The following is a 23,800-nucleotide window of genomic DNA, read 5'->3' as shown; positions in this document are numbered from 1 at the left end:
GTGAAATTCTGGACCTGCTGAAGTCACTGGCAAAACAGCCACTGGCTTCAGTGAAAAAATAAATTCTATATTTTGGAACTATCTGACTTGACATCACTGGAAAGCTGTGTCCCATACACCTTACGAAACGTGCACAACTCTTGCAAACCTAAGGAGCCCTTGCCTCAGTCACTGGGCATTTTACAAGATCCACGTGATTGAGGTAAGAGCTCGTGTGAAATCCTGCTCCAGTCACTGCACATATTCACTAAAGGTGAGCATAGCGTTCCTATAAAACTATAGGATGAATCCATTCAGTCTGTTGAATTTTCTCAACAGTGTTTTGAGGTTATATTGTAAATAATGAAACTAGCATTTCAGTGGAGGATACCAACACACCAAAGCTACACAGAAACACACTCCAACTTTCCATTTCATTAACCACAGCACTTGTAGTTCCCATTGAAGATGGGTGAAACAATAACTGATATTGAACACAGGAGGTTAATCAGTATCCAGAGGCTAGGATTGTTGACTCTGAATCAGCTGGTATAAATCAGTGCAGCTCTACTGACTTACAAGTAGGGCTCCGTGTCACGGAAGTTGCAAAAATCACAGATTCTATGACTTCCTGTGACCTCTGTGACTTCTGCAGGGGCCAGTGTGACTGACCCCAAGGCTGCCCAAGCAGCTGACCCCGGGGCTAGATTCTCAGGTGGCTCTGGGGACAGCCACACTAGCCACTGCTAGAGCAACTCTACAGCCAGCTGCTCAGGCGGCCACAGGCAGCTGGCCCTGGGGACTGCCTGAGCAATGCTCCTGGGGGTGGCCGGAGCTGCCACTGGCCCCCATGGCTCCTCTCACCCTCAGTGGTGGCCAGAGCAGCCGCTGGCCCCCCAGAGCTCCTCCCCTGCAGCTGCTCCCCCCCGGGACTTCCCCCACAGCAGTGGCCAGAGCAGCCTCTGCCCCACCCCCATGGGGCTCCCCCCCATCAGCACCCCCCTCTAAGATTATGGTATAAGTCACGGACAGGTCATGGGCCATGGTTTTTTGTTTCTTGCCCGTGACCTGTCCGTGACTTTTACTAAAAACACCCATGATTAAATCCCAGCCTTACTTAGGATTTATACCGTCTGAAGATTTAGTTCCCTAGTTGGAGAATTTACCATGCTGTATCAGACCTGCGACCCCTCAGAATGCTGCCTCCCCTGCAGCGAATGTCTGATGCTTCAGAGACTGGTGAATAAAACACCCATGGCAAACGTGCAATGAGAGAATATTTCTTCCTGACCCCTAGGCCAATCAGTTCAATTCTTGAAGCATGAGGTTTGATTACCCTTCTCCTCACATCAATTATGGCATTAACAAATACCTTAAAGGAACTGTAGACCCTCTGGGCCCTCATTCTCCACAGCCTTGCACAACCAGGCCTACACGTACCAGTTCAGAATCCTCCTCTCACTTATCCTAGTGGTAGCATTTTATACCCATTTTTAACTCGCTGGGCCTCTGTTACCCTCCATCTTGAGTGACCATTTACACCAATGCGAATTCAGAATGGTGGCATTTTACACCCACCTGACCCTGGTGTAAATGACCGCTTAAGCAACAGGGCAATGGAAAAATCAAGTCACCCCTCTGTGAAAGTGCAAGTGACTCTATGAAGCTCAAGGGAGTGGAGAGTAAGGCCAGAGATTTCAATGGAAGCTAGGAGTCTAAACACCTTTGAGGATTTGGCCCACTGTTTCTGAAGAGCTCTGCTTTAACTTTCCATTTGCCATGAAAATTATTCTCCCCAACCCAGCTAATAGAATTTCTAAAAATGCAATTGGAAGAGAAAATTTATTAACTTGTAGTTTCCTACATTTGAAATTAGTTTGTTTTAATCTGTTAACCAAAATAAAACCTCCAACAACCAGATGCAATTACAGTACAATTCACACTGAGCCACAATTGACTGTGCTACCGCTCAATAAACGGACTAGCTTAATGGACCAGTTGCAATTAGATTAACAAAGTTTGCTGGAGCCCAACTCATGAGCTGCAATAAACCACAGCAAGAGGAAACCGGCAGTTCCATGCCAACTGGTTGCAATTTATTGCTGTCAATGAGGCTGGTCGAAGAAAGAAATGCCAAAAAAATTCAATCACATGGACAGAGCCAGAACATTAATATATGTAATTACCCATCAATATAGTCAACATTAAAGTCAATGGTTTCGTATCTTCCAGCAATGATCTTCCCGCAGACTTGTATTATGTTTCCTGTTGAAATGAGAAAGAAAACGAAGGGATTACTTTTAAAGCAGTATGCTAATGTTTGTGGAGGAAGGCAGCTAGCAAAGTGGGGATTAAGGGCCAGCTTTACTAAGGGGTATTTAATAATTATTATTTGTATTACCAGAGTGCCTAGTAGTCCAAGTTTTTGGTTTTAAACAGAGAAATTCAATTTCTGGTTTTTCCAACAGACACCAACAATTTTTGACAAAATGAAAAAAAAAAGAAGCCATGTTCCTGTAAATTTTTCATTTTTTTTAAAGTGTATAATTACCTGACCAGCTTTACTGCTGAGTCACTTCAGTTAGCCAAACAGCATCTTCTGGACATTTTTTTTTTATTTTGGAGACCTGAGATTGTGCTTTTATGTTAATTACAAACATGAGTCAGCTGAGCACTTGCATAACTTTGAGCTAATGAGTAGCCCCATCATTATTCAGGAAAGCATTTAACCCCTGCTTCCCTGGAGGCATGCGAATTTCCATTAGACTATTTGTGTGATTAAAATTAGGCATGTTCTTTAGCACTCCACTGAATCGGGGCGGTTAATGCAGTACTGAGACCAAATAGGTAAAAACCACAACAAAAGTCAGTGGGTCAAAACCTGCTCTCTTTGCCCCTAACTCCAGATTAACACCATTGATTTCAGTGGGCACATTTCACTTTTACACTGGTGCAACTCAGATCAGAATCTACCATCACACATGGGAATTATGAACTGGAAAACATGGTTATCCCCATTGCACAAGTGATTGAACTGAGGCACAGATTTTTAAAGGAATTTAGGCACCAAGTGGGATTTTTGAGTGTCCAGGGCCCAGATCCTCAAAGGTATTTAGGTTCTGAACATCTGTTGATTTCAGTGGAAGTTAGAAGTCTAAAGGCCTTTGAGGATCTGGGTCTGGGTGTTTAACTCTCATTTAAATCAATGGGATTTAGGCACTAGACACTTTTGAAAATCCCAGTAGGCTCCTTTCTGCATCTTTGGCCATCTAAACACTTTTAAAAATCTGTCCCTAAATGATTTGCACAAGGCCACACAGGAAGTCAGTGGAAGAGCCGCAAATAGAACCCAGGAGTCTTGATGGTCAGTCCTCCGCTCTGAATGAGACAAATTGCCTTCCCGTTACCTCACTGAGGTCACTGCCAGTAGGCCTGGGCCAGGTAAGTACATTTTGCATCCTGCATTGGTGAAGTGTGATTCATCAAAGCCCTGAACTTCTGCAAAGGGCAGGGTCAGCTCAAGGGGTCCGAATCTGGCTTTTGTTCCCTGGGGACCAGCAGGTCGTTTAACTTTGCAATAGACAGAAATCAAGAGGACGGGATTGTTAACATCTTGTATCAATGTGACCCTAACAACATTTACTCTTCTTTCGCCCCTGGCTTTTGATTGGCAACTTCAAGGACTTTCCAATGAAGCAGGTGGAATTGTGTGGAAAGAAATTGCTGAAGAGCAATTCCTGCTTTGAGCAGGGGGTTGGACTCAACCCTGAGGTCTCTTCCAACCCTGATATCTTCCAACCCTGAGGTCTCTTCCAACCCTGATATCTTCCAACCCTGAGGTCTCTTCCAACCCTGATATTCTATGATTCTAAGAGCAGGCTTCTGGTGTTCTCAGCAGCAACTTCTTCTATAGAAAGGATGGGCGCAGAGGCAGTGCAGGGTTCACACACTGGAATAAATAGACTTGAGGCAGTGCAGGTTATCCGTATTTCCCTTTTTATAGATGGGCACTATATTTGCCCTTTTCCAGTCTTCTGGAATGTCTCCTGTCTTCCATGACTTTTCAGAGATAATTGCTAATGGCTCAGATATCTCCTCAGACAGCTCCTTGAGTATTCCAGGATGCATTTCATCAGGCCCTGGTGATTTGAAGACATCTAACTTGTCTAAGTAATTTTGGACTTGTTCCTTCCCTATTTTAGGCTCTGATTCTACCTCATTTTCACTGGCATTCACTATGTTATATGTCCAGTCGCCACCAACCTTCTTGGTGAAAACTGAAACAAAGAAGTCATTAAGCACCTCTGCCATTTCCACATTTTCTGTTATTGTCTTTCCCCCCTCATTGAGTAATGGGCCTACTCTGTCCTTGGTCTTCCTCTTGCTTCTAATGTATTTGTAGAATGTTTTCTTGTTACCCTTTATGTCCCTAGCTAGTTTGATCTCATGTTGAGCTTTGGGCTTTCTAATTTTGTCCCTACATACTTGTGTTATTTGTTTATATTCAACCTTTGTAATTTGACCGAGTTTCCACTTTTTGTAAGACACTTTTTTGAGGCTCAGATCATTGAAGACCTCCTAGTTAAGCCAGGGTGGTCTCTTGCCATATGTCCTATTTTTCCTACGCAGTGGGATAGGTTGCTCTTGTGCCCTTAATAATGTCTCTTGGAAAAACTGCCAACTCTCTTCAATTGTTTTTCCCCTTAGCTTCCCATGGGATTTTACTACCAACTCCCTGAGTTTGCTAAAGTCTGCCTTCTTGAAATCCATGGTCTTTATTGTGCTGCTCTCCCTCCTACCATTCCTTAGAATCATGAACTCTACCATTTCATGATCACTTTCACCCAAGTTGCCTTCCACTTTCAAATTCTCAACCAGTTCCTCCCGATTTGTCAAAATCAAATCAAGAACAGCCTCCCACCTAGTAGCTTTCTCCACCTTCTGAAATAAAAAATTGACTCCATGCCCTGCCCCTCCTCCAAGGCCCTGCCCCTGCTTGCTCCATCCCCCTTCCCTCCATCGCTCGCTCTTCCTCACCCTCATTCACTTTCACCGGGCTGGGGCAGGAGGTTGGGGAGGGAGGGAGGGCTCTGGCTGGGGGTGCAGGGTCTGGGGTGGGGCCAGGGCTAAGGGGTTTGGTGTGCAGGTGGGGTGTGGGCTCTGGGGTGGGACTGGAGAAAAGGGAATAAGGGGTTTGAAGTGCAGGAGGGGGCTCCAGTCTGGGCCAGGGGGTTGGGCATAGGGGGGCCCCAGTGGCATTTACTGTGGCTCTGAGGAAGCAGCCGACAGGTCCCTGTGGCCTCTGGCATGTGGTCAGGTGGCTCTGCACAGTGTGCCCTGCCTTTGCACCCGCAGGCACCAGCCCCTGCAGCTCCCATTGGTCATGGTTCCCAGCCAATGGGAGCTGCAGAGCCGGCCTTGGGGGTGGGGGCAGTGCGCAGAGCCTCCCTGGTCTCTCCAGCGCCATGGGGCCGTAGGGATCTGGTGGCTGCTTCCTGGAGTCGCACGGAGCCAGGGCTGGTAGGGAGTCTGCCTTAGCCCCAGATCTCCACTGCGCCACCGACTGGACTTTTAACGGCCCAGTCGGCAGTGTCAACCGGAGCCACCAGGGTCCCTTTTCGACCAGGCATTACGGTTGAAAACCAGACGTCTGGCAACCCTACATGCTACGCATCCCCACTGTGCCTGATCCACAGGATATGAGTCTTACTAACTATAGAGCCTTGACTTCATAGCTCAAGCTGTAGTAGCTCATGCTTTCAGCTCTATAGGTGCCTAATTTAATCCCCTGTGTATCAGTTAAAATGGCAGCCCTTGCACAAGGAAGATGAAAATATGTAACATCAAAGCAGTCTCCATTTTAAAGGAAGATCCCTTACCTGGGACTCCAGATGGTGGATTAATTTGGTAAACCACAGGTGTCTGTGCAACAGAAAACTGCAAGAAGAATTTTGTTGTTAAATAAACAAGCTTCCACAGCAGCCCTACAAGATCCGATTATGCATCATTCGCAACACAACTGGCAACCAGCATTTCAGACACATTTATTTTGGGGCTTGTCTTTAAAGTGCATTTTTACTCTGATGAGTGACTATGTAAAACTGCCCCTTTCTTATCAGCAAATTTACTCCCCATGTGTTCTCAGAGTCAGATCTGCTGATTTTAGTGATGACAATAGGTTTCTACTGCTGGTTACTCCTGCTAGCTCTGCAGAACCAGCGCAGCGACGAGAAGAGAAAACTGCGTTCTTCTCCATCTTCTGCCTCACCAACAAAACTGTTACTAAGTTGCTAATCAGTTACAGGTCTGCACAGGGGTCACCAAGGATCTAATTCGACCTGCAGGAGAGAAGGGCACGATGATCTCATGCTCCAGAACATAACCTGATCATTGCAGAAATTGGAAACTAAGGGCCAGATTATAACTCTGGGAACTAATCTGAGATGAGGAAGCACCTATATGGGCAGAGCAGTTGGGGAGTGAGGGAGGATGTGTCCATATGGTCAAATGCATTCAGAGTCCCTGAGAGGAGTGTACTCGGCAAGAAGCATTTACTGTGCCTATCTAAGAAAGGTAACCTGCTTTCCCACTCCCATGCAAACCCTCCAGCACTATCTTGAGTGCACGGAGTGGAGATCCCAGACACAGCCCCTCTGGCGTGGAGAGCATTTCTGGCAGCCCTAATCCTTTCCCTTGGTGCTCCTGAACTCCTATGTCTCTGCCTCTTGAGCAGTGTCATTGCATGCAGGAAGGTGTCACTACAGTGTCTCCCCACTAGGGCACAGTCCTACATATTTCCTCTGTGCACTGCATTGCCCAGTTGACCATGGATACCGTGGCACAGAGCTGAACCAATCATTCATAGCAAAAAACCGAGTCAACGACATTTCTCTCTCTTTCTGCTCCTCATTTGTCCGCGAGCAGCCTGCGATTGTCCCGAATTCCTTTGTTCCTTCAAAATTGCTGGCTGAATCATTTCTACAATTGATTCCGGGCCTGATGACAGTTTGTAAGCCAACATCTGCAATCTAAGCATTAGTTCTGATTGGAATTACAGCTCACATGGCATCACTTGTTTTACCTGAACGTAACTCTTAGACTCAGGTTCCTGGTGTGCGAGTTTCAGTTCGAAACCCTGCTGTTTCCTGTGAATATTACTGATCTTTATAGCATGCCTATCCGTTGCTCTGGGGACTGTTTTCCCATATGCAGTTAACACTCCCGTCAAGCATTCCTGCCAGTTCACTCCTTCTCTAGACTGTTCTTGGAAAGCAAGCATAGGCAGAATGAATACAGAGCCAGCTCCTCCACTGGGATAAACGGTCATAGCTTAACTGACCTCCAGCCAAGGATCTGGCTCCCAGAGCTTTACACAAGCCAGTATCCATGGAGTATTGTGGGAGGTTTTTACCCTGCTCCAACCATAGAAAGGAATGGCTGGAAGGAACTTCAAGAGGTCCTCTAGTCCAGCCTCCTGCAGGATTAAGTGTATCAAGGGTTTTTTTTGGCTCCTTCTGAGGCTTCAGGGACTGTCCAATGTTAAGAGCCAGGATACTAGATTAGATGGACCAATTGCCTGATCTGATCTGACAACTCCTGCTTTCCTAGAAACGTGCAGCATTTGGGATTTTCATGAGATCATGTCATCCCAAAACTGGACAACGTGTGAACTGCGGTTTCAGCTGCAGTGGTCAGAGCACGGTAAAGAAGCCCAGTTTTGTGTTCCTGGGAGGCAGTGGACTGGGAGGCTGGAGATTTGGATTCCGCACATGGCCTGCTGCATGGCTATGGCCAAATCACTTTGCATCTGTGCCTCACTTTCCCCATCTGTAAAATGGGAAGGATGATTCCGATCTCCCTTTGTAAAGCACTTTGAACTCTCTAGATGAAAAGCACCATGTAAGAGCGAAGGGCCAGCTTCACAAAGGAATTTAGGGGCCTAGTGGGATTTACACTGACTGTCAGCGGGAGGTAGGCACTTTTCCAAATCATACCACGTGCCTATCTGCATCTTTAGGCACCTAAATACCTTTGTGAATCTAGCCCCAAATATTACTAATGGGCTAAATCAGTGGTTCTCAAAGCCGGCCCGCCGCTTGTTCAGGGAAAGCCCCTGGCGGGCCGGGCCACTTTCTTTACCTGCTGCATCCGCAGGTTCAGCCGATTGCGGATTCCAGTGGCCGCGGTTCGCCACTCCAGGCCAAGGGGGGCTGCGGGAAGGGCGGCCAGCACATCCCTCATCCCGCGCCGCTTCCATCAGCCCCCATTGGCCTGGAGCAGCAAACCGCAGCCAGTGGGAGCTGCAATCAGCTGAACCTGTGGACGTGGCACGTAAACAAACCGGCCCGGCCCGGCCCACCAGGGGCTTTCCCTGAACAAGTGGCAGACCGGCTTTGAGAACCACTGGGCTAAAGTAAACCCTGATTCCATTTACGTCAATAGCAAACTCCTATTGACTTCAATGGGACCAGGATTTATCCCTATTAAAAGGTAAGTAGGGGCCTCCTACACTCTCCTTCTCCAGCCCCATGCCCACTATCCCTCTCTCACACAGATCCTGGACATCTCTCCCTCTCCCTTCCCGACATGCGCCTATATTCTGGAGTCAAGCGCTTAAGCAACCTAAGACCTGGCAGAGCCGGGGTTAGACTTTCCACGACTTCACAACATTGAGTCCCTCTGAGCTGTCATGTGACACAACATAGCATCACACTCTCTGATAGATTCTGGCCTCTGCCTCCCTCCCGGGCTGGAGACATGGCAATCTAAAACATTCATGAGCATGAGCATCAAGCTCCCTTCATGCCGGTCATCGCAAAGAAGAGAGATCAGCACCTGCCAACAGCCAGCCCGACTGGCTGGAGCAAGGAGCAGATTAGAGCAGTGAGGCAACAGCCACCAGCTGATAGGAAAACCTTCTGTGAGCAGTTCAGACTTGTCACTGCCTGCAGCGGGTTTTGCAGTCTACTGGAGAGGCCAAATTAATTTTTTAATACTCATGGCTCACAGGTTTCCAGTCCCAAAACAAAGAGACGCATTGTGTTTTATTTAGCTTGGAATGTGTCTCATTAACAGCATCCCCTGGTGATTTTTCATCAACTCTCTAAGCTAGCTGAACTGCCCAACGACTTGTATAGTTTAATGTGCAATTTGTTGAAAACGTCGGGCTCGCCCGCTCACTCCTGGAAAAGAGCTAGACAGGACTGACAGGCACAAAGGGGCTTCTTCTCTAGCAAACAGCTATGGGCTGAGGATCCTGCTCTGCAAGGGTTAAGTGATCTCCATTACCCTAGAATAATAATAATAAATAATACACTGCTCTTATAAATCCTGATCCTGAACCCATATGAGCCACTGGTGCATTTTTCATTGATGTTAGTGGGAGCAGAATTGAGGGTTTTAAAAAAGGACCCAAGTGGAACCATCCTTATTTTACAAATGGGGAACTGAGAAGGTAAATGACTGTTGCAAGCTACCACAGTAATTAGCAGGTAGAGAACCCAGGCGTCTGAGCCTTCTTCTGCTCTTACCAGTGCCTCCATTGCTGCACTGGATATGCAGAAAGACAAAACACAGCATAATGCATCTTCTTCTGCATGTCCTGGCTTCACCCACAAGCGGAAACACACCAAGAAAAGTTCTGCTGGAGAGGGGGCATTTTTAGCAATCAGCCAGGTGCTCAAGCCACAGCCAGCTATTGGGATGGAATATTGATTATTTTGTGTATTGCCCAAAGTAGCCCCTGTCAGGCCTTTGTACCAGCCTTAGCATCACCAAGGCAAAGCTGGGAGAGAAGGGGGGCAGTGACCATGAGGGCTGAATCTGATTCTGTGTCCTCTCTGATACGCTGAGGTAAGGGTCTGTGAAAAACACGATGTCTATCCATATTTGACTTCTGGTGTGCGTGTGTCAGGGCCCATGAGACTGCAGACTCTGCAGAAACACATCTGTATAACTAACAGCTTAAAAAGTGCTTGCTTAATGGTTTTTCTTTGATTGACATGTTGTTGATGTAATTGTAACAGTCACTAACATAAAAGGGGTTGACAGGTCTGAGGAAATTGTATTTGACCTTTCAGATATCTTGGAATCCCCAGTGACAGGCAGGTAGCTGGCCACTTGAACCTTGTCGTTTGACCACTCGAGACCCCTCCAGACCATGGGTAACTATTTTTTGGGGGTGATCTATAACCTATTGTGTTTGTATGTGCTTAAGACTAAATAAAGCAGAGACTCTGAGTAACGCCATTCTTGTGAAAGTGCTGGAGACTAATAAAGTGAAGGCTTTAAGTAAAAGCATTTGATTTTCTGTGATGTATGCCAGCCCTATAGCAGACAGAGGTGCTGCATCTCCCTTGATTTATTTCCTGATATTGCCTTGCAGAAAGTAAAGTTACTGAGAGCTTTGGCTTTAGGGGACCCCAGGTAACACTCCCCACAAGGCCAAAACTCACAAAGAACTGGAAACCTTGAAGGCAGAGCTGATCTCAAGATTTCCCATAGAATTTCAGAGTGACAAAGTTCAGAAATATCTGGATGAGTGCCATGGGGAGCAGTGCCTGACTCCACCCCTTCCCTGATCAACCCATGGTTTTGGTATACAGAACTCTTGGGTTATCATGGGCTTTGAGCCATAGCCCGTAGGGCTAGCTTCCCTTTATTATATTCAGTGTCTTGCCTTCAGTTCTCCATTTATTATATTTAGCAGTAATGCAAGGAACCTACAGGCCTGTACCCTCTAAGACATTTGCTTTAGGAGCTAGTACAAGGCTTGAGGGGAACAACTGGAGATATACCTGTCTCCTAGAACTGGAAGGGACCTTGAAAGGTCATTGAGTCCAGCCCCCTGCCTTCACTAGAAGGACCCAGTACTGATTTTTGCCCCAGATCCCTAAGTAGCCTTCTCAAGGATTGAACTCACAACCCTGAGTTTAGCAGGCCAATGCTCAAACCACTGAGCTATCCTTCCCCCTAAAGAACTAGAAGTAGAGTGTGCAGAGGGGAATTTTCTCCATAATGACTTCAGCCCACCACAGGAACATGAGCTAACATCAGCTTCTGGATAGAACATCCATAAAAGTCTAACCACAAGATTACCATAGCAATGAATTGACGTATATGATAAATTGAGAACATTAATATTCTAAGGACACCTCAACATGAGTAAGGTGAGGAAATACAAATAAGGAAGAGGGGGAAAACACTCACATCATAAAAGTTGTATTCCAGCCTGTGGGCAGTCGGAAAGAGAGATGTAGCCCTTGAGAGGTGCCAGAACGACAGCCAGTGGCGGTCAGGGGGAAGGTGATGGTGATGAGGGAGAAAATGGCTAACATTTCAGATTGTTCTTCAAGGGATGGTGAGACTACATGGATGTTCAGATATACATTCTGTAGTATCTCTACCTACTTTACTGAGCTGGAGTGTTTGTGACTTTGCTAAATGTATTAATACATTTTTGTAACTATAGAAAACTTCCTGTAGCATGCGTGTTACAACTGTGCACATCGGGGCTCCCAACTATCCAGTTATTTTAATAACACTGGGCCTGATCTGGGGACAAGACCCTGTCAACCCTCAAAGTGATAACTGGGAATTCTTAAGTAATCAATATAATTAATACATAATCTATGAATCGGGCTACAGTGCACCCTTCTGAACAGGCACAATTGGAAGCAGTATAGTCCAGTCGATAAGGATCTGGACTAAAACTCAGGAGACTATTCCTGGCTCTACCAATGACCTGCTGTGGGACCTTGGGCAAGACCCTTCATCTCTCTGTGCCTCTATTCTCCCCTCACTATTTCTTTATTTAGACTGTTGGGACAGAGAGACTCTCCTACTGTGTGTTTGCACAGGGCCTAGCATGATCAGGCATCTAGACACCAATGTAATAATATTCATAATAGCACTTTGCCATTGCATGCCTTAAAAAAGCAAAAAGAGGGTGACTAGGACCCATATTGTCACATAATCACAGACAAAGACCTCCTGGGTCATCTAATCTATCCTCTGGGAATAAGGTGACCAGATAGCAAGTGTGAAAAATTGGGATGCGAGTAGCGGGGGAGGGTAATAGGCATCTATATAAGACAGAATCCTAAATATCGGGACTGTGCCTATAAAATCGGGACATCGGGTCACCCTACTTGGGAACCAGCGCTAGATTATTCCTCATTCCCTAGCACTTTGTCAGGGCTAGTTTTAAATGACTCAAGCAATAGCGCATCCACCTCTTTCCAACCTAGGAGATAGAACTTTCAGAATTTCCCCCCACCCCAACAGTCAATCGAAGTTCTGTTCTGCTCAGCCTGTTACCCTGAGTTGCAACCCCCTTTGGATTATCTTTAGCCAGTTCATCCCATCCCTCCCTGGAGTTTACCTTGAAAGTGCAGTTGTCACAAGGCATCCCACCCAGGTTGCTTATCACCTGCCCATTGGCAATCACCTCCAGCTGGTACAGCCCCTCCTGCTGCGCGGGCCTTCAAAGAAAACAAAAGCTCATGTGTTTTAAAATAAAACATGGGCCAGATCCTCTGTGGGTGTAAACCCGTGTAGCTCCATTGACTTTAATCTTTGTAATCTCTTTAATCTCATTTATCTCCTCTTTAGAAGAGAGGAGGAGACAAAAACACTGAGGTTGACACAAATGAACAAGTGCAGAACGGGGGTGTGGAGGCAGGGCCAATAACAGAATCAGAGGGGGACGCTGTGCCATGACCCCCAGACAAGGGACACCGCTCCCCAGAAGAGGACTCACCAACCAGTATAACAGCCTGGCAAAGGACATTATAGCAGGTATAGCATGGGCAGCAGCTGTGGGCGTTTTCCATCACCAGCCCGTGTGCCCCAAATTTAACCTACAAGGACCACCTCTGGGGGCAAGAGGGGGGTTCAGCTGTCAGTCTAGTCACCTGAGTTGGATTTCAACACAAACCCTACATGTGTGGCTCAAAATCCATGAGCGCCCCTTTAAGAAGTACTGCTCTTGCTAGCTTTAGAGAGCATACTCCCCAGTTTTCAAAAGACTCTCAAAGCTTTGCTTTATCCTGCCGTGCCCAGGTGTGGGGAGAGTGAGTCTTTCACTTGCATTAAGAGCTTTTAGGACCAGAAGGGAACCTCTAGAGTCATCTAGTCTGATCTTCTGCAGAACACAGGCCTGAGAATTCCTCTCCCACCCGCCATGATTCCTAGAATGGAAGATTTATTCTTCCCACTACATATGAATGCTATTGAGCCCAGTATCTTGCAGGTGAGCAAAGTCTTCTCCCTTAGAAAGGCATCTGGTCTTGATATAGAGATCCCAGATGATGAATTTACCACGCCCTTTGGTGAGTTGTATCACTGGTCAATTACCCTCACTATTGAAAATCTGTGCCTTATTTCCAATTTGAATTTTTCTATCTTTCCAGTCATTGGATCCTGGTAGGTCTTTTATGCTTCTGGTTCAAACAGTCATTGAAGCTAGCACGCATTCAGAAAACAACAAGAAAACGTCCTCACATGTTTTCCTACAGCATCTTCTGCCTAGGAAGTCCTTTCTGAACCCCTTTAATAGAGTGCCGTACCTCGTTTTGCATCTGATGATGGATACATCGAAATATACAGGATGGACATCGCACCGTACCGGAGGCAGAATGGGATTCACTAGGGACACTTCTAGCAAAGACCCACTGATGGAGTACATGAACTGTAACTGGGGAGATGTCAGACCTAAGCAATCCATTAATGACAAACATTTTGTAAGTGCAGGATCCTTTAGTAGTCGTGACAATAACATATTAAAACATTTACGGAGTGCAGTTCAGATTGTGTCTATCAACAGCAGGGCCAGCCCCTAATCAAGGATTTTAAAACCAAGTGTGGGGCATTGTCTTTCATATTAAAACATGGTTCATCTTCCTACTCAGCTATGTATCTTCTTTTGGGTGAACTGCTTTTAAATACTTACCAGGCAACCTCTCCCATACACATTCTGTTATAGAGCATTCTGCTTGCACTGGGCCTGATTCTCCACTACCTGGCACCTTCGCATTTTACACCCCCTTTCCACATATTTTGCACAGTTATACATGACTAAGCCAAAATGTTCAAACTTGGGCACCAATGGCAGGCACCAAAATCCATATTTAGGCACACACAAATGGACTGATCTTTCAGAGATGCTGAGGAATTGCAACTCCTTCTGAAGTCAGTGCTCAGCACCTCTGAAAATCAGGTCATTTATTTATGGCCTAAAGAACAGAGCACTGGACTGAGACTCAGGACACCTGGTTCTATTCCTGGCTCTGCCACTGGCCTGCTGGGTGACCCTTGGGCAAGTCACTCTGCCTGCTCTGTGCCTCAGTTTCCCCCATCTGTAAAAATGGGGATAATGATCCTGACCTCCTTTGTAAAGTGCGCTCAGATCTACTGATGAAAGCTGCTATATAAGAGCTAGGTAGCATTATTTATATGGATAGTTTGGGGCAACCAAGTTTGACAATTATGGCCTATGTGACTGACAACACTGGCGAGTCTTGTGATTTTATCACAAGTCTCACAATATAATTGATGGTTTTCTTAAAGCCTCGGCTAGTGGAGTCATGTGACTATATGAAAATCTCAGCTTTCGTTTAAAAAAGGAGTACATTTCTAGCTCTTATGATTTCAGAGAAAAGCATGTCAGTGTTACTGGAGTGCAGCCTAAATGCTCAAAATCCAGAAGGCAAATAAAAAGAACCCAACACTGATTTTTTTTTTTTAAATCTAATGATTTTTCAACCCAATCTCATGATTTTGGGGCGCCTGACTGCTGTGTTGTTGTGTGGGTTTTTTTTGTTTTGTTTTGTTTTACATTTATGGTTGCCAATACCAGAATGACAAATTAAGAACAAAAGAACGGCCATACTGGGTCAGACCAAAGATCCATCTAGCCCAGTATCCTGTCTTCCGACAGTGCCCAGTGCCAGATGCCCTACAGGGAATGAACAGAACAGGTAATCATCAAGTGATCCATCCCCTGTTGCCCATTCCCAGCTTCTGGCAAACAGAGGCTAGGGACACCATCCCTGCCCATCCTGGCTAATAGCCATTGATGGACTTATCCTTGATGAACTTATCTAATTCTTTTTTGAACCCTGTTATAGTCTTGTGTTTCAAAACACAGCTGACCCCTGGTAATTCTTCCAAGTGCCCCATTTTATCCAATGATTTCCACCAATTACTGGCAGCCTCCTAAAACTTACCATCCAATGTCAGGGTGATCCATGTTCCTCCAGCAAGGCTGCCCTCCTGGGGTTCAGTGAATAACTTTGCAGATGCCACTGCAAAAATAACCCAGATACTTCAGAATGAAATGTAATACGGCAGTAGAATCAGGTGTGTGCAGCATGTATCTTTACAATGGCATTGGCAATGCTTGAGACACATTTCTGCATGGGAGGTTTATTATCAGCATGTTCCGACCCAAAGTATATCTTCCCTAAATAAACAAATCCCAAACTGCACGACTGGAGGAGCTAAAATAGATTAGAAATACATAATATGCACACACACATATGTATATAGAATGAATACAAGTGGGTGGACATATAAAGTCCAATGAGACATAAGCTCCTAGGTGCCTAAGTCCCTCTTGAAAATGAGACAGACATCTAGGCCTTGCTATGCTGAGCTTACAAGCCTTCCTGCAGTCACTGCTTTGCCCCAGCTTTGTTCCACTTGTAGAGTGTTCTGTTCTGCAGAGGGATTGGTGCTAACCAGTCTAGTTAAACCATGGAACATTTTCTTGGAAAACTATATAAAGCCCCTGAAAGGAGATACAAAGGGCTCCTTGCCTAGTGGGACAGCCAGATGAAGGAGCTGTGTTCCACACCATTCAGAGATTCTGACTTGTGTTTAGGTGGATTTAGCAAACATAGCGGAGGCTATAAACTGAGAATGTCTCTTAGTTATTCACAGCAAAGACAGCAACGGAGCAAGCTTCCCTTGCCAGTAAATGACCTTATGGGACCACCTACGAATGGGAGAACATTGCAGTTCCCATTCCAACAGAGGACCTCTGCTGAGGCTATCAACAAGAGCAGTAGTTATGGTAATGTGAAATATGGACATTTTTCCACTAGGAACTAGACTGAGATCCAAATATGTTTCACCAAAATCAGACAAAACTATCAGATGACAAAAACTTTTGTCCACTACTGGCCTGAGTTAAATTTGACCCAACAACCTAGAGGAGATAGTCGTTGACTGCAGTGAAAAAAAAAATCACTGCCATGTGTCCCAGCATTGGAGTATCGGGTAGGTGAAATATTGCACCGGACATTGCCAGTGGTCTCTATACACTGTGTTTTACAGACCCAACCATGGACCAGCAAAGTGGCACATTCTGTATACTAGCTACAACACTGTATGAAATCCTGCATGCTACCGCCAGCGCCCTATGGCATCCAATTTCGTCCTTTCCGCAAACCACTTCATAAGCCTCCCACAAAGGCAGAGCCCCTTGCAAAGCTGCTCCCAGCCTCCCAACAATCCCACTCCCTTCCCAGTGGCATTGGTTCCTCTGTCCTGCTGGCCCCATAGATAATAGTTTGAGAGCCCCTCCCTTCTAGCACTCACCTGCAAAGAGCAGCAGCTCCACGTTCAAAAAGGACAGTAGCAAAGTGTTCATCTCTGGCCCCGGACTTCAACTGCACTGGAGACTTTCCCTGAGATCACTCACATCTTCATAGGTCTAGCATGTGGCTTTAGTGCCCGCGCTCCTTCCCTGTAACATTAAAACCCCCTCTATATTCCTTATTCACATGACAGGCCTTCAAGGCAGGCCATGCTGCTCTGAGTCATTATTCTGCCATGTAGGAAGGGCTGTTTCCTGAAATCAAAAAGCGCGTTGGCGAGAGATTCATTTCATCTCATTCACTAATAAAGATTTAAAACACACACGGGGCTGATAACAGCACATGAAGCCTCATCCACTCCGAGAGCCAGATCTTCAAGTGCTCAGCACCCAGGGCCAGGTTTTCCCAAGCCCTACTACTATTTTGGCACCAAGTGAGAGATTGTCGAGAGGGCTTAAGGGATTTAGTTGCACCATTCCCTCGGAAGGGCTACGTTAAACTCTTCTGGCTGTGAGCTCAGTCCACCTCCTCGTGAAGGTGTCCAGGGTCAGAGCCTCAGCTGGCACGGCAGAACACCCAGCAAAGCTAACCAAGGGCACGGAGGTTCACTTCCTCTGCTTGGCTGCTGCAGGAGTGCTGCAGATATATGCTCCCCCTTGCACAAGGTGGGTGGCTAAAGTACGACCCACCCCTGAGTTTTCCTAACTATCAAATGGGGCTATTACTGCAGAGGGGAACAATCAGAGGAGGCTCAGAGTCTTAGAAAATCTATAGAGTCTCAACTCTGGTGCAACTCACACGTCGAGGAAACAGGAAGGGAGGACTAGAGCAAGACAAGGAGCTAACAGGGAGGTGTCATTTACGCTGATTATTCTGGTAGCATCTAGAGGCCCCAACCGAAATTAGGGCCCTTTGTACAGACAGCCCAGGCCCCAAGGAATTTAAAATCTAAATAGACAAGATGGACAGACAGTGGGAGGGAAAACAGATATGGAGAGGTGAAGTGGCTTGTCAGTGGCAGAACCAAGACTAGAACCCACGAGAGCAGAGTACCTGGGGCAGGTTTAGAAAGGAACACTCTTTCAAGAGAGTGGGGTTGTTCGAGGGAACCAGGCTGAGACACAGACACATGCTGGGAACGTATGAAGGAGTTAGGGCTGCCTAGGTTGCCCTCGGGGGATAGTAAGCCTGTATAGGTAGAGCCCTGCATGGATAAGAACATAAGAACAGTGGCCATACTGGGTCAGACCAAAGGTCCATCTAGCCCAGTATCCTGTCTTCTGACAGTGGCCAGTGCCAGGTGCCCCAGAGGGAATGAACAGAACAGGTAATCATCATGTGATCCATCCCCTGTCATCCATTCCCAGCTTGCTCCTGGCTAATAGCCATTGATGGACGTATCCTCCATGAATTTATCTAGTTTTTTTTATCCAAAATTTGTATCCGCAGCTGATCCATGAGCCACAAAAACGGTTCATGGATATCTGCGGATTTGCAAGGCTCTCAAGATAGGCGTGTGTGTAGACCAGGGGTAGGCAACCTATGGCACACGTGCCGAAGGCGGCACACGAACTGTTTTTCAATGGCACTCACACTGCCCGGGTCCTGGCCACCAGTCCAGGGGGGCTCTGCATTTTAATTTAATTTTAAATGAAGCTTCTTAAACATTTTAAAAACCTTGTTTACTTTACATATAACAATAGTTTAGCTATATATTATAGACTTATAGATAGAGACCTTCTAAAAACGTTACAATGTATGACTGGCACGCGAAACCTTAAATTAGAGTGAATAAATGAAGACTCGGCACAGCACTTCTGAAAGGTTGCCGACCCCTGGTGTAGACTGTTGTTCGAGAATCTTTTTTTTTCTTTGTACTCTTTGTTCCTACTGCAAAACAAACACCGCAGACGCACCACTGGTCACAGACTGCCAAAGGGAAGAACCGTGGGTCGGACCAGCCAGGTAAGCACAGTCAGTGTTTAATTTGTAATGAAAGAGGTGCTGCGGGTCAAGCAATTTTTTTTACATTCCTAACTGATGCCACAAGCCCAGAGGTGCCAGGGCTATGACTTGCCAAGCCTCGAGGTGCCGGCACTCCGCCCTGGCACAAATTAAGCCCTGAGCACAGTAGATACATAGGATACCGTAGCCTAGGACCCGCTTCTAGGAGTGGGAGAACTGTGGGATTTCACTCCAAGCTAGGGAAAGGCAAAAGGCTGACACCTGAGGGGGGCACTCAGAAAGACTACGAACGGGACAGAGCTGTGGTTATGCCTGGAATTGTGACAGGTACCTTGTAAACTTTAAGCCTTCCGCTGCTCCTACTGAGATCAACAAAGTGGACAGTTTGAATTATATCCCCCTTTCAATCCGGCAGCCATGCCCGGCCATTAATAGCTTACAGGGCACTTCAGCCAAAGGTCTCAACATGCTGCACACACTTCAGTTAATTCATTGGGTCTCCCAACATCCCTGCTTGAAGCAGATAAGTATTGTAGCCTCTCTTTTACAGATCTCACAGAGAGGTAAGCATAGGTGCTGGAACCAGGGGTGCAGGGAGCACCCCCCGGCATGAAGTGGTTTCCATCATACACAGGGTTTACAGTTTAGTTTAATGGCTCTCAGCACCTTCACTATACAAATTGTTCCAGCCCCCCTGGAGGTAAGTGACTTAATACAATGTCCCACGGTGAATCTGTAGCAGAGCAGTAGCTAAAAATCGCAAGTTTTGTAGCCGGCCCTGGTAGGTAAACAACAGAGAGAGAAAACAGCCAGGTTCTCTCAATCGAAGTTGACAAATGTTCAGTAATATGTATTCCCTTCCCTCTGCTCCTCCTGCTTCCAGGTTCTGATAGAGATTAGATAGTCATGCGTGGACACTATAGTAATGGAAAACACCCACAAACTAGTTTGCGTCTCTCTTTTGTAGTATGAGCTCTGCCACTTTACAATGCAACCAGTGGCTGATGGCTCCTCCTTACAGTTCTCAATGCAACTGCAATCACGACTGGCCAGACTCTACAACCTGTACTCACAGTGACCTTGCATTTGAAGCTATACACATAAAGACATACCAAAAAAAGGACGATACTGCTTACCTGTTCCTATGTGCTTTTCTTCCATTGCTCAGCTGAGAGATGCACACAGCTACCTCTGGTTTCAGATGAGAGATGCACACAGCTACCTCTGGTTTCAGAATAACTTTTGTGGTTTCATCCCTTTGGAACCTGACAGCTTGGTTCGATTTTGTTGCTGTTCTGGGACAAGGGTGTTCCAAGCACTAACTCTAATTGCTCTGCAGGTAACTGAATCATGTCGTGCTGTAACTTACCAGACTAGTTTGTATGCAGGTTGGATGCTTGTCATAGTAAAAGCTCAGAGCTATCCCTAGGGCAAGCGTAATAATTAACCTAAGCTCCTTATGCTATTAACCACTTTGCTCTGAGTCTTTTGTTAATGATCATGGGGAAAGCAACTGGGAATTTTTCTCCTCTTGAAATAGGATTTTTATATGTGCAATGAAAACAAGCACATTTTCAAATCAATCAATTTTGTGGTTTTTTTCTTTCCGTTGCTTCCATAGGAAAAATAAGCAACACATCAATGTTCCCCAAAACACCAGTCAGTGGAGTTGGAAGTAACTTTCATAACAAAATCCCCTAGCCCAAGGTGTTTGGGGTTTTCTGGCAAACCTCAGCCCAAATTTGCCATGGTTTCACAAAGCATCTCTGAGTTTGCCAAGAATTTTAGCCAAGTTTCAAGCGAGGCTGGGGTTATGTTCATGGTGTCTGGTGAAATTTGGTGATTTCCCAGGACTTCCATACAAAACCAGGTGTGGTCCTAGAAGTTTTCACCAAGATTCACTCTGACATTTTGGGCTATGGGTGCAATGTTACCCACCCAAAGTAAAAATCAGAAAGAGGCACACACAGACCTCTGAGCTGACACCACAGGATTTTATACAGCACTATTGGTCACACTTCAACGGGAGTCTCTCAAGCATAAACAGCCCCATGTTTTACTACCGTTCCAAAGACCTGCCTTAAAAATGAGTTTTTCTGATTTCAAATTTCTCTCTAATAAATATTTTTGTTTAAGTTATCAGTCCCAGGAGCCTCACCCAAATAGTCTTAAAATCCCAGCTTCTAGGATGGGTGAAAGCTAGCCACAGACGTGTTAAATACTCATGTACAATCGACATGTGTGCACCTGGTGCTATTCCTTGCATCCCCTAGCACGATGAGACACTGGCTGGTCTGTATTCTTCACCACTGCCTTCTGCTGGATGAAATCAGAACTGCTCAAGTGTTGGTAATCAAGCTGCCACCTAGTGGCTTGATACCTATAAATAAAGAACGAGCGTAAGACTTGATACTATTTGCACCTAGAGGTGATCCTCTTTTCCCACAAGCAGTAGAGACCTGGAGCTTTGGAGAAGACGCTGCAAGATCTAGTCTGCATGTTCTGCCTGTTTTGGGTGAGCTGCCCACATGACAGCAGACTGGCTCTGGATTCCATATTCTTATGACCCACCAGCAGGGGACTGAAGCTATACAACTCACTTGTGCTTAAGAACATAAGAACAGCCATACCAAGTCCCACCAGTGGTCCATCTAGCCCAGTATCCTCTCCTGAGAGTGGCTTAGAGTACAGTTTCTTATTTACCCACATCCAGGGCCGGTGCAACCATTTAGGCGACCTAGGCGGTCGCCTAGGGCGCTGGCATTTGGGGGGCGCCATTTTCTTCAGCAGCGACTGCGGCGGCCGGATCTTCGGCCACCCCGGTTGCCACCGGCATTTAGGCAGAGGGAGCTGGGGCAGGGGAGCGCGGGGAGGGCCGCCTGCAGCAAGTAAGGGGATGGCGGCACGCTGGGGAACTGATTGGCGCCGCAAGCCTGGGAGGCAGGAGAAGTGAAGCAGCCATGGCGTGCTCGGGGTGCTCGTGCTCGTGCTCCTCGTGCTCGTGCGTGGAGCAGGGGTGAGCTGGGGTGAGGGGGTGCCTCAGGGCGGAGGGTGGGGAGTGAGGAGCTGCCACAAGGGGGGTGCCTCAGGGCAGAGGGGGGGAGCTGCCGCCGGGGGGGCGCCTCAGGGCGGAGGGGGGAGGCTGCCGCAGGGGGGCGCCTCAGGGCGGGGGCGCGGGGCTGAGGGCGCAAGGTGGAAGTTTCGCCTACGGCGCGGAACATCCTTGCACCGGCCCTGCCCACATCCCCCTGCTCCTGGCTAACTTGAATGGAGCTTGCCTGGAGACCTGGTAATAGGAGTTTCTGGCCAATGGGGTAAGGAGAGGGGATTTTAAGCCTGGTTACTACAGCCCTAATATTTGAAGAGCTGGTGTTTTCTGCGCTACTAGGGAATCTTACTTTAAACAGCAAGTGTCACTTTAAAAGAGAGTCAAATTTAAATCCATCAGCCCTGCTATTTCCATCTATTTCCACCGAACTCCTTGATCCAGAGACAAACACCTCTGGGTGAAGTCACAGGAGGTCTGTTTTCAGGGGAGTTCTGCAACATTGTTCAATAGCAGAACGGGCTACATGTGGTTTATTCCTGAATCAGGGCCCTGCGGCTCAGCTCCTAACAGCCAGCAATAAGGGAAGCCTTGAAAAATGTAACCCTAGCCTGTCCTACAGCATTTTGTCTGTCTTTAGTTTAATTCATTTCATGGGATTGCATTACACTGATGTGCAGAACCAAGGACCGCAGGGGAAAAAAATATGCAACATTTAGAAAAACTTTAAAGATGCAGATAATTTGTGACAAAAATTAAATGTTTGTTGTTTTTTTTAATCCTTGTCTTCTTGCCACTTAGCATTTTGTTCTCCGCAAATGGTTCTGGATTCAGACACCACCCGCAGCTTTGGCCTCCGATGCTAATAGTGTTACTGGCAATTACTCCAGCAGCAGTGTGATCCAGCAGATAGGGAAGCCGTATAGGAGTGCGACAGCCTGTGTCTTGTTCCCAGCTGTCGACTTTCCAGTGTGTTAAGTCACCTGACCGCTCATTGCCCATTTCCCCACGTAAAAAATAGGAATAATGATGTCTGCCCATCTTCATAAATCATTGTGGGCTCTAAGCATGACAAAGTGGTATAAAGGTGAAAGTCTCACCAAAACAACCTAGATTTGCAGGTTCAGAGGAGAGGGTTGAAGTATATACATGCTTTGCAACAATCATAATTCAGGTAAGGCTGTAGCCATAACATATTCAGATCCCTCATACTGCAGGGCCTTTAACACTAGCAGAAAGGAGACAGCCAAGGAATAACATTGACCAGAAACCTGGGCTCCTAATTCTTTCCTACGTCCACAGGGGCAATGGTGGAGTCACAAATGGGGTTCCCCATGTAAAAGGTAATGGCTCCCCAATAACAGACTGACTGGTGTGCTTGGATGCTACCTCCCCCCACTGCACAAGAGGGCAGGCTACGCAATCTTTTTTTATATGCACTGCTATATGCTCAGGAGCAGGCTGTCATCGCTAGAGGAGGTGATGCCATGGTCTCCCCTCCACTAGCTTTAACTTCCAGCCAAGGCTCCAATGAGCGCTGATAGCAGAGGCTTCCTAGTGCATTGAATCCATACATCCTCTGCCCATCCCCATCCTACCCTTATCCACTCTTACAGCTCCCCTCACATCCAGGGACAGTTTCCATTGCCAAGAGCTCCCCCAGCCCCAGTGCCAGTGGTGGAAACCAAGTGAATTGGGGCCCATAATCCGTCCCTCCCCCACCTCCTCTTCTCATCACCTCCCAAGAGCCTCTCACCTTTCTCCAGCTGCGGAGAGAATCTGATGAGTGGCAGGAGGATCCAAATCAATTTCCCAGCTATGGCCAGCTCCCTGTGCACAGCAACACCCTCACCTGATGCTGCCTGTTGTGTCAGTGGCTAACCAGCTGGCCCGTTAGGCGTGGCAAGTGAGAAGAGAGCACTGCTGTATGGGGGGTGAGGGGCAGAAGTCATTTACAGGAGAATTACTGCTTGCCTCTGTGACGGTGCGGTTCTGGCGGGACCCAACTGAGAGTGCCAAATCAGGACCAATTGCTTAAACTGGGCAGTCACAGCCCTAGGCTGGGGTTTTTCCACCTCTAAGGCAAACCCAACCAGCCAGACAAAAAGGACTTTGGTCTCACCCCACTGGCTAACCACAAGTCACACGAGCAATTTCCTTAGACACTCCAGTCTCCCAGTATCACCACCAGTGCACTCGTCCTGGGGAT

At 46.8% G+C, this 23,800-nt stretch overlaps 1 protein-coding gene across 1 annotated transcript in view; it reads right to left on the bottom strand.

Moving 5' to 3' along the window:
• The window catches only part of PKHD1 (PKHD1 ciliary IPT domain containing fibrocystin/polyductin), a 367,689-nt gene extending 347,831 nt beyond the window's left edge, over positions 1 to 19,858 (bottom strand). Inside the window, exons 1-7 of the mRNA XM_045008841.1 lie at positions 19,682 to 19,858; positions 16,582 to 16,729; positions 15,207 to 15,284; positions 13,548 to 13,692; positions 12,362 to 12,461; positions 5,859 to 5,916; positions 2,166 to 2,244 (exon numbers count right to left, since the gene is read on the bottom strand). Of these exons, the coding sequence (XP_044864776.1) occupies positions 2,166 to 2,244; positions 5,859 to 5,916; positions 12,362 to 12,461; positions 13,548 to 13,692; positions 15,207 to 15,284; positions 16,582 to 16,633 (512 nt within the window). The 5' untranslated portion in view covers positions 16,634 to 16,729; positions 19,682 to 19,858. The remainder of the gene's footprint in view (positions 1 to 2,165; positions 2,245 to 5,858; positions 5,917 to 12,361; positions 12,462 to 13,547; positions 13,693 to 15,206; positions 15,285 to 16,581; positions 16,730 to 19,681) is intronic.
• Positions 19,859 to 23,800: the final 3,942 nt, after the last annotated feature.

The sequence above is a fragment of the Mauremys mutica genome, chromosome 3 (genome assembly GCF_020497125.1).
Source record: "Mauremys mutica isolate MM-2020 ecotype Southern chromosome 3, ASM2049712v1, whole genome shotgun sequence".
Taxonomy (NCBI): Eukaryota; Metazoa; Chordata; order Testudines; family Geoemydidae; genus Mauremys; species Mauremys mutica.
Note: the sequence above shows the minus strand (reverse complement) of the source record. Positions and strands in the feature narration are given on the sequence as shown.